The sequence below is a fragment of the Nicotiana sylvestris genome, chromosome 12 (assembly GCF_000393655.2).
Source record: "Nicotiana sylvestris chromosome 12, ASM39365v2, whole genome shotgun sequence".
Taxonomy (NCBI): Eukaryota; Viridiplantae; Streptophyta; class Magnoliopsida; order Solanales; family Solanaceae; genus Nicotiana; species Nicotiana sylvestris.
In genome coordinates, this window is record NC_091068.1 from 26,590,900 (window position 1) to 26,602,254 (window position 11,355).

Sequence of the window (11,355 nt, forward strand, 5' to 3'; positions counted from 1 at the left end):
CTTTTTGAGAGTTAAACTTCTTAATTTTGAAATGCATTTGGTACATTGAACACAATAATTTAAAATTCAAAGAACATATAGTAAAAATCTTAATTTGCAACCTTTTTTAATGTTCTTGAGGAAAGCTTTTCCCAAAAAGAAAAAAAAGTTAAAGAAGTTTTTGTTAGCAGAGTAAAACTTATCAAAGAACAATTATCTAAGGTTGGTTTTATCCGAAGATAAAACGTTCCAGGAAACTTACTCCAAAATCTTTTTAAAAAGTATTTACATAAACGTTCTTACCCTTAATTTAATTGACCAAGTACTCCTTTCAGTAGAAAATAGTATAATATATCCATATATTTTTTTAAACGTATATTGATAGAGCTAAACAAAATAAGATATATTGAGGGCCGACAATTTCTCATGCTAACACGTGAATAGTGCGATTCCACAGTCTTTATATTTTCAAATTATTACTAAAACAATTAGCCCTGCCTAGGTAGTGGCAAAAATATTTGAAATTCATAACTTCTCGATTACTACTGCCAAGACTTTCAGAAATTAGTGACACTTGGTTTTATATAGTTGTAGTAGTTGAGGGAATTCACAACTTTCCTGCCTAGATTTATAGAATTTCGCGACCACTTGGTTTAAGTGGACCGCGGAGGCGAATCTTGTTTTTTTTTTTTTTTTTTTTTGCGAATCTTGTCTAACTAACATCTGACCAATTTCCTTTATATATTTTTGTTTTAGTATTTAATTTGATGTATAGTCTTTGAAATTATGATTTCGAATAGGAGTTAAAACATCAAATCAATCTAATAAACATAGTACACATCATAAACTTGTACCTGCGGCATTTGTGCAGAAATTTAGTATAAGTAAGTAAATCAACGCGTACTCGAAGAAATATTAGCGAAGGATCGATATCGACACTTACTAGTAACCCAATTATCAAAAAATATAAATAAATAAATAGATATGAAGCATAGCAAGTACCAATAAAATAAATAAATATATAAAACATGCTTCTTAGTAGAGCAATAAATATGAAATCGTCAAATACAAAATACTGTCTCGAATGGAATATATATGTGACCAATATCCGGTGCAACCGCCAAATCTGAATCAGGCTACTCATATACGCGCTGACTCCCTATCGGAATATTACGCACGATTCTGTCGAGGCGAACAACTCGATCCCTGTCACGACCCAAAACTCGACCCATCGTGATGACGCCTATCGTGGAACTAGGCCAGCCTTAACTCAATCAAAATCCAACACAACAATGCTAAGGTTGAACAAAACATTTACGGAAGCTTTTAACATTTTCAAGAAAAACTGTCTAAGACATAAAACAATTCCACAATACTGTGAAGAAGAAGTTATTGCAAGGAGTTCTTGCTGATTCTCATAGTGCCATCCTTCTTCTTCACTAATAAACCCATTCTCAAGGAGTTCTTGCAACCGCTCCTTTAACTCCTTCAACTCAGCTGGTGCCATACGGTATGGAGGAATAGGAATGGGCTGAATGTCCGGAACCAAGTCTATACCAAAATTAATATCTCTGTCGGGCGGAATGCCCAGCGGTCTCGTACCACCGGAATAGAATCAATAGTAGGGGTCTCTACACTGATATCTCTCACAAAGGCCAAATAAGAAAGACATCCCTTCCTAACCATCTTTTGGGCCTTCAAATATGAGATCACTCTACTGGGGACATAGTTCAAAGAACCTCGCCACTTGATCCGTGGCAACCCTGGGATAGCCAGTGTCACGGTCTTTGCATGACAATCTAGAACAACATGACACGGAGACAACCAGTCCATACCCAAGATCACATCGAAATCCACCATACCGAGCAACAACAAATTAACTCTAGTCTCTAATCCGCCCACAGTCACCACACACGACCGATATACACAGTCCACAATAATAGTATTGCCCACCAAAGTAGATATACGAATAAATGAAACGAGAAACTCACGGGGCATATCCAAATAATAAGCAAAATACGATGAAACATATGAATAAGTGGAACTAGGATCAAATAATATAGAGGCATCCCTATGGAAAACTAAGACAGTACTTGTAATCACTGCATCTAAAGCAATAGCATCTGGTATGGCAGGAAGTGTATAGAAACGGGTCTGACCGCCATATGATCGGCCTCCTCCTCTAGGGACACCCCTAGCTGACTGAGCTCCGCCTCGAGCTGGCTGGGCGGGCTATGAAGTAGCTGGTGCTGAAGTCGAAGGCTGACTCCTCTGCTGAGATGAACCTCCCGTAAGGCGGGGACAAAACCTCTTGATATGACTCAAATCTCCACACTCAAAACAACCTATACCGGCAAATGGCGGTGGGGACTGAAGGGAGCCCCGAGCACTAGGATAAATGCTAGTAGAACTAGACATAGATGAGCCCTGAACTGATGGTGTATAAGTCGAACTATGAGCTGGAAGGGCACTGAGAGATGAGTAACCCTGCTATGAACTGTGAGAACCATGGCCAGATGATGCACCACATTGAGCTGGACGAGCTGTCTGAGCATGTCTGAAATGACTACCCCTGCAGTGGTGAAAGTGACCTTAAGGAGGAACATCACCAAAACTGCCAAATCCATGATGCCTCTTGGCCTCTCTCTCTGCTCGCTCCTGGCAGCGAACTGACTCTATATCACGAGCAAAGTCAACAACCTCCTTAAAAGAAGCACTAGTAACCCTCTCTCTAGTCATGAGAATTCGCAACTGATATGCGAGGCCATCAACGAACCTACTAATCCTTTCTTTGTCTGTGGGAACCAACTAAACAACATGACGGGCTAACTCAGAAAATATCATCTCATACTACGTCACAGTCATATCATCCTGATGCAATTGCTCAAACTATCTATGCAGCTCTTCTCTACGGGACTGTGACACATACTTCTCTCCAGGAAGAGAACGGAGAACTGTTGCCATGTAAGAGGCGCTGCACCAACCATCCTATGCCTCTCATAAGCCTCCCACCAAGTGAAGGCAGCTCTAGAGAACTGAAAAGTAGTAAACAAGACCCCACTGGTCTCCAAAATACTTGCTGTACGGATAATCCTCTAACACTTATCCAAGAAACCTTGGGCATCCTCTCCCTCTGCGCCGCTGAAAGTCGGAGGCTAAAGTCTACCAAACCTCTCCAATCTATGATGCTCATCATCAGGCATGGCACGAACCACAGCTGGGACCTACTAGGCTGCTGGCAGCCCCGGTGTCTGATGTCCCTGCACCACCTGATTGGGTGTGCGGGCGGCGGGAGTTCGAGCACCTCCCCCGGCCTAAGAAGTGGCTTCTACAGCCGGAACAGAGACCGCTTGAGCAATATTGGTGCATACGGTCAAAATCTAGGCTAAGGTCTCCTGAAGACCTGGGATAACAATAGGCACGGCTGGTGCCTGAGCTGGACCCGCTGGAGCATTTGCAACCGGGACCTAATCCAAAACTAGGAGAGTTGGTGGATATGCTGGTGCTGCCCTAGCTGCGGTGTGAGCTACACTTCTACCCCTACCACGACCTTTGTTGCGACCGCGGCCTCTCGCAGCCCTGACTGGTAGCACTGGTGGCTGTTCGTCCCGTCCAATAGTACGTGTCCTCACCATATGTGAGAGAATAGAATGACAGAAGTTTAGTTACGAGAATCAACAGATTCACACGACAAGAATTCAAGAATGTGAAGTTTTCCTAAAGGTTCTGCAGCCTCTCGAAGATAAGTACAGACGTCTCCGTACCGATCTGTAAGACTCTACTAAACCCGCTCATAACTCGTGAGATCTATGTAACCTAGGCTCTGATACAAACTTGTCACGACCCAAAACTCGACCCGTCGTGATGACGCCTATTGTGGAACTAGGACAGCCTTAACTCAATCAAAATCCAACACAACAATGCTAAGGTTGAAAAAAACATTTACGGAAACTTTTAACATTTTTAAGAAAAACTGTCTAAAACATAAACAATTCCACAATACGACATAACCAGCCCAAAACCAGGGTGTCACTGAGTGCATGATAGTCTAAGAATAGCATAATCTATTACAATGTTTAAAGAATACAATCCGAAATACTTCTAGAGATAAGAAAGGAGTGTCAAGGCCTGCGAACACCATGCAGATACCTCAATAGTCTCCTAAGCCTGCAACCTCGATCAACAACTGCCACTGGGACAAAAGGTGCCTGAATCTGCACACAAGGTGCAGAGGGTAACGTGAGTACACCAACTTAGTAAGTAATAAGTCCAAACTGTGGACTGAAAGGTAGTGACGAACTCAACCTCATCAAAGATAATAGAAATAACATACAGAAATGTAGGCATACTTTCAGTTAAATAGACAATTCAAAATAGTAAAAATAGAGCAGATATGAACATGGTAAAGAATATAACTCTACTACATCTACATGCCAATGTACATGCTGTGCGTGATGCACTATGCTGAGTGCTTCATGTGCTCACACTCTCAAATACTCGTCCACTCAGTACTGTATATGGCTCATACGGCCCAAGGAAGATCCATCCCGGAATATATACATCTCTGACAGTAGTCACTCGGTACCGAGGAAGGCCAATTCATCCCTATGGAGAAGATCCATCTCCAGATAATAATAATAATCTCACGACCATTCGGTACTGTATATGGCTCACACGTCCTAAGAAAAATCCATCCCGGAATATATATATACATCACATACCATCAGTCTCCAGTACCGAGGAAACAGGCCAATCCAGCTTCATGGAGAAGATCCATCTCCATACCAAGGGAAGATCCTTCCTTTAATATAATCAACCGCACTCACTGGGGGTGTACAGACTTCAGAGGGGCTCCTTCAGCCCAAGCACTATCATAATCATCAACATGACCACTGCGGCATGCAGTCTGACCCAATAAATGTCACTCATAATTAGGCTCTCGGCCTCACTCAGTCATCACTCTCCAATCTCACCCACGGGCTCACAATGCCATAAAACTAGCCCGGAACAATGATATGACATGCAAATAAATAACAACTGAGACTGGGAAGTGATATGAAATGCATGAATATGACTGAGTACAGTATATCAATGCAGTTAGTGAGATGACAGTAAGAAACGACCACTAGGGGTCTCAAAAGTATCGGCGTAAAGCCCTAGCATTATAACTAGCATAATTTATAGTTCTTTTACTTTATCACATAACGAAAACACGAATATCAACAAGATAGAGTCACTAATCGGTGACATGAAGTGAACCAGGTCACAATTCTCATGGTACACGCCCGCACGCCCATAATTTGGCATGTCCCTCACCTCAATACTAACCACATAACACATAGTTCAGGGTTTTGAACCGTCAAAACCAAGTTTAAAAGCGTTACTTACCTCAAACCCAACAAACTCCTACTCTGAAATGCCTTTGCCTCTCAAATCAACCTCCAATTACCTCGAATCTAGCCACAAACAATTCGATACAATCAACACAAGCTAAAGGAATCAATTCCATAAGAAAATACTAAGCTTTAGGTTAAAAGTAAAAAAAGGTCAACTCATAAGTTGGGCCCCAGGTCCACTTCTTGAAATCCGACAAAAGTCACAAAATCTGATAACCCATTAGATTATGAGACTAACCATACTAGTTTCACTCAAATCCAACATCGAACCGGCTTTCAAATAAAAAAATATCATTTCAAGAAATCTCCAAAAAATTTCCCATATTTCCATCTCAAACCATTAATCGAATGATGAAATCAATGATATATTCGTGAATATTAGCCAAATCCGAGTTAGAATCACTTATTTGGATGATTTTCTTGAAAAACCCACGGAAAATCGCCACAATTCGAGTTCCCAAGCTCCAAGATGTGAAAATAAAACCCAAAGCCTCGTTTATATAGCTCTCTGAACCTTCACTGTGCGGTCCACATAATTTCACTGTGGCTGCACTCTGACAATCACTGCTATCACACAATTTTGCTGCGACCTCATTCCTTAGGCCTTCTTCCGATGCAGTCCGTATAATATAACTGCGTCCACACTCTCCCTTCTGCGGTTTGCAACATTTTTCTGCGGCCGCACTTTACCTCTGCGGTACGCACCATTTTAGTGTGGTCCACACTTCCAGAGCATCTGACCAACCTTCGTCAATTCAAACCTAACTCTACTATACAACCCGAACGCGCTCTTAAGTCCAAAATTACCTGACGGAGCTAACGGAACCGTCCAAATTCAAATCCAAGGTCATTTACACCTAAGTCAATATCCGGTCAATTTCTTACTTAAACCTTCACAATATAGACTAAGTGTCTCAATTCACTCCAAAGTCACTCGGGACCCGAACCAACTAATTCGGTAAGTCAAAAATGCAGTTGTAAAACACAAGAAGTAGAAAAATGTGGGAATGGAGCTACAACTCTCGAAATGACCGGCCGGGTCATTACAATCCCATAAGAGTGATTTTACAATATCCCGACGAGGCGAACAAACCGATCCCATAAAAGTGATTTTACAATATCCCGTCGAGACGAATGACCTGATCCCATAAGAGTGGAGTTACATAATCCTATCGAGGTGAACGACCCGATCTCATTAAACTGATGCTACAAAATCATATTGTCACGACCCAAAAACCTAACCACAGGACCGTGATATTGCCTATCATCCGCTTGATATCCAAACCAATATTAGCTAAACAATTAAGAAATTTAATAATTTAAAAACACAATAATAAGAAATTTAGACTAAAATACTCTGAGTATATTATGAATTCAAAAACAATTGTTACCTAGACTAATCCCATAAACTAGTGTCACAAGGACATGAGCTGCTAGATTGCTAAAATCAAAGTCTGAAATGAAATATAAACTGTCTAATACAAAGTAAACAGTAATATAGATAGGAAGGGTAGTTCAGAGTCTACGAATGATATGCAGTCCTACCTCAAGTCTCCTGAAAGGAAGGGTCCGAGCAATCACCATTGTACGCCGCTGGGACCAATACCGGAATCTGCACAAGAAGTGCAGAAGTATAGTATGAGTAAAACAGACCCTATATTTACTATGTAAGTGTTGAGCCTAACCTCAACGAAATAATGACAAGGCTATGACAAGACACTCACTATAAATCTATATGAGTATAAGCAGAAAGCGAAAGAAAAATAGAGAAACAACTAGCTAACATGATAATCGAAATAGGAAATAAATGACAGAGGGCCCCAGAATATCATCACTTATCAGTCTCACTATAAGAACACGGTACCATAAACCAACAACCAAGAATAACCACAATATAACCTCTCCATTGTGGTGCGCAACCCGCATTCCCCCTTCCCCCCCCCCCCATATATATATATATATATATATATATATATATATATATATATATATATACACACACACACATACTACTACCAACTATGACATATCCCACAATGTACACATAAGGGAACTTAAACATATAAATTCTATAAGACAATCCAATATAACATAGTAAAGCAAAATAGAAAGCAAGTAAAGGCATGAGACAAGTAAAAGTATGTATCTAATAATATGTAAGAGCATAGAACAAGTAAATGCGGACAATAAATAAAGGCATGAATGCATGATAGCGTGTAGAAAATAAAGCCATATATGTAACAAGTAAAGACACATAATTAGTAAGACATGTAACAAGTAAAAATATGGAATAAGTGATGGCATGATATTATTGAAGACATGAAATTAAGTAGTCCACCGAGTATGTTTGAACCCATGACAATGCATAAACACTCGTCACCTTGCATATATGTTGTTGCCACACATAAATCACATAGCACATAGACCAATCAAGTCCAAATTTCCTCAAATCAGGGTTAATTGCGACACATACTTCCGAAATAAAGTCAACAATCCAACACGAATTTTCCTTTGGAACAAGCCTCCATACTACCCAAATCTAGTAATTTATTATTCAAACAAGCTTTATAAATTATCCCCATACGATAAAGTTTTAATCTTTAGCATAATTGAAAATGTCAACAAAAAGCCAACCCCGGCCGACGTGTTCGAAATTTGAAATCACATTTTCTTTATATAAACTTTCCGGGTGACGGCACGGACCACACATGCAAGTCATGAATATTCAAATTGAGCTATGAAAAGTCTTAAAACACAAAAGGGAGATAGTACTTAAAATGACCTATCAGATCGTTACATTTTCACATCTAAAAGCAATGTTTGTCCTCAAACTGACATAAAAATGTACCTGAACTGGAAAAAATGTGCGGGTATCTACTCCTCATATAGGACTCGGACTCCCATATAGCCTCCTTAATCGGCTAATCTTTCAAATGCACTTATACAGAAAGAAAACTCTTTGATCTTAACTCTTGAACCTGCCAGTCTAGAATAGCCACTGGCTCTTCCTCGTAGGTCAAATTCTCATGAAGCTGCACTGTGCTGAAGTCCAAAACATGTGACCTATCCTCATGGTACTTCCGAAATATGGAGACATGAAATATCAAATGTACCCCAACTAGGTTAGGAGGCAATGCAAGCCTATGAACAACCTCCCTAATTCTTTCCAAGATCTCGAACGGGCCAACAAACCTTGGGCTCAACTTAACCTTTTTCCCAAATCGCATCATGCCCTTCACAGGCAACATTCGGAGAAGAACCTTCTCACCTTTAGTGTAAGCCACATCCCGAACCTTCTGATCCGCATAACTATTTTGCCCGGATTGTGCTATATGAAGACGCTCCTGAATTACTTTAACCTTCTCTAAAACATCACGAACCAAATAGGTGCCTAACAATCTAGCTTCACCGAGCTCAAACCAACCAACCGGAGAATGACATCGCCTCCCATAAAAGGCCTCATACATAGCCATCTGGATGCTCACTGATAGTTGTTGTTGTACTTCGTTAGAGGTTGAAACTGGTCCTACTGATCCCCGAAATCCATAGAGCATGCCCGCAACATGTCCTCCAAAATCTGAATAGTACGCTCAGACTGCCCGTCTGTCTGAGGATGAAATGCGGTACTCAGCTCGACCTGTGTGCCCAACTCACGCAACATAATGCTCCATAAGTATGAAGTGAACTGTGCGGCCCATTGGTGAAATGATAGAAATAGATACGGTATGCGGGCGAATAATCTCACTGATGTAAATCTGAACCAACAACTCTAACGAATAGGATGTCATCACCGGAATGAAGTATGCCGACTTAATCAACCGGTCCACAATAACATAAACATTATCGTATTTCCTTAAGGTCTATGGTAAGCCTACCACAAAGTCTATAGTGATGTGCTCCCACTTTCACTCCGGTATTACCAATCTCTCAGTCAACCCACCAAGTTTCTGATGTTCATACTTTACATGTTGACAATTCAAACACCAAGAGACATGTCCAATAATGTCCTTCTTCATCTTTCGCCACCAATACTGCTACTTCAAGTCACGTTACATCTTCGTGACACATAGGTGAATAGAATACCGTGAACTGTGAGTCTCCTCAAGGATCAACTCTCTCAACCCATCAACATTAAGAAAATAAATTCGTCCTTGAAGCCGCATAACACCATCATCTCCAATCATGGCTTTCTTGGCACCACCCCGCTCACTGTGTTGTTCAACACTAACAAGTGAGGATCATCAAACTAGAGAGCCTTGATACGTTCCAAAATAATGAATGTGCCACAAAATAAGTGAGAACCCTACTAGGCTCCAATATTTCCAACCTCACAAATCGGTTGGTCAAAACCTGAACATCCATGGCTAATAGCCTCTCCACTGCCTATAAAAGTGCCAAATTGACCATGGTCTCTGCCTTTCTACTCAAGGCATTGATCACCATATTATCCTTTCCTAGGTGATATAATATGGTGATATCATAGTCTTTCAATAACTCTAACCATTTCTGCTGCCTCAAATTAAGGTCCTTCTACTTAGATTGATGCTAGAGACTACGATGCTTGGTATAGACCTCACATAGAATGCAGTATAGATAGTGCTTCCAAATCTTGAGCACGTTAACAATGGCTGCCAACTCCAAATCTTGCACATGGTAATTCTTTTCATGGACCTTCAACTCACAAGATACATAAGAAATCACCCGATCATCCTACATCAACATCGCGCCAATTCTAATGCATGATGCATCATAATACACAGTGTAAGATCCCGAACTTGTGGGTAATACCAACATTAGGGTTATAGTTAAGGCAGTCTTAAACTTCTGAAAAATCTTCTCACACTTGTCAGACCATCTTAAAAGAGCACCTTTCTAGGTCAACGGGGTTGAGATAGATGAAAACCCATCAACAAACCAACGATAGTAACTCCCCAAACCCAAGAAGATCCGAATCTCTGTAATTGAAGTTGGTCTAGGCCAGTTATGAACTACCTCGATCATCTTAGGATCCACCTTGATACCCTCGAACGACACAACATGACCCAAAAAGTCAATAGAGTCTAACCAGAACTCATACTTTGGGACATTCGATACCCTAATATTCACATGATGGTATACAAATCTCAAATCAATCTAGGAAAACACCTTGGCACTATGAAGCTGGTCAAACAAATCATAAATCCTAGGAACTGGATACTTGTTCTTAATAGTGACTTTATTCAACTACCGATAATCTATGCACATCCTTATCGATCCGTCTTTTTCTTGACAAACATCGCTAGCATACCCCATGGCAAAACACTAGGTCAATTGAATCCCTTCTCAAGCAAATCCTGCAACTGATCCTTCAATTCCTTCAACTCAGTTGGATCCATATGGTACGGTACAATAGAAATAAGTTGAGTGCCCAGAACCAAATCAATGCAAAAGTCGATATCTCTGCCGGGTGACATACCTGTTAGATCTGTAGGAAATGCCTCAGGAAACTGACTCATAACTCGTGCCAAATCTATAGAAAGAACCCTCGTACTAGAATCGTCGATATAAGCTAAATATGCCAAATACCCATTCTCGGTCATACGTGGAGCCTTCAAATATGAAACTACTATGCTAGTGGATTGACAAGGAGTCTCTATCCACTCTAATCTAGGTAACCCCTGCATGGATAAAGTAACTATTTTGGCATGACAATCCAAGATAGCGTGATACAGGGACAACCAATCCATACCAAGAATGGCCTCAAAATTCACCATGTCCAGCAAAAAATATCAACTACAATATCAAAATCATTAAAAGTAACAACACAAGATCGATACACCTGATATACTATTATAGAATCCCCGATCAATATAGACATAGTAATAGGAACATCAAGAGAATCACGAGGCATACTCAAATGCGAAGCAACGTACAAAGACATATAAGAATATGTAGAACTCGAATCAAATAACACTTGAAGCATCTCTATGATAAATTGAGA

General features: G+C 40.5%; 2 protein-coding genes across 2 annotated transcripts; both read right to left on the reverse strand.

Annotated features, from left to right (window-relative positions):
* Window positions 1-8,314: 8,314 nt before the first annotated feature.
* Window positions 8,315-8,848, reverse strand: LOC138882818 (uncharacterized). Its single transcript, XM_070163451.1, has one exon. The coding sequence runs from the start codon at window positions 8,846-8,848 to the stop codon at window positions 8,315-8,317; it is 534 nt and encodes a 177-aa protein (XP_070019552.1).
* Window positions 8,849-10,681: 1,833 nt separating this feature from the next.
* On the reverse strand, window positions 10,682-11,128 carry LOC138882819 (uncharacterized). Its single transcript, XM_070163452.1, has one exon. It carries the CDS (start codon window positions 11,126-11,128, stop codon window positions 10,682-10,684), a length of 447 nt encoding a protein of 148 aa, XP_070019553.1.
* Window positions 11,129-11,355: the final 227 nt, after the last annotated feature.

What these genes read in the sequence shown, in the direction of transcription:
- LOC138882818 (XM_070163451.1), bottom strand. Translation starts at nt 8,848, where the DNA reads ATGGCTATGTATGAGGCCTTTTATGGGAGGCGATGTCATTCTCCGGTT.
- LOC138882819 (XM_070163452.1), bottom strand. Translation starts at nt 11,128, where the DNA reads ATGGTGAATTTTGAGGCCATTCTTGGTATGGATTGGTTGTCCCTGTAT.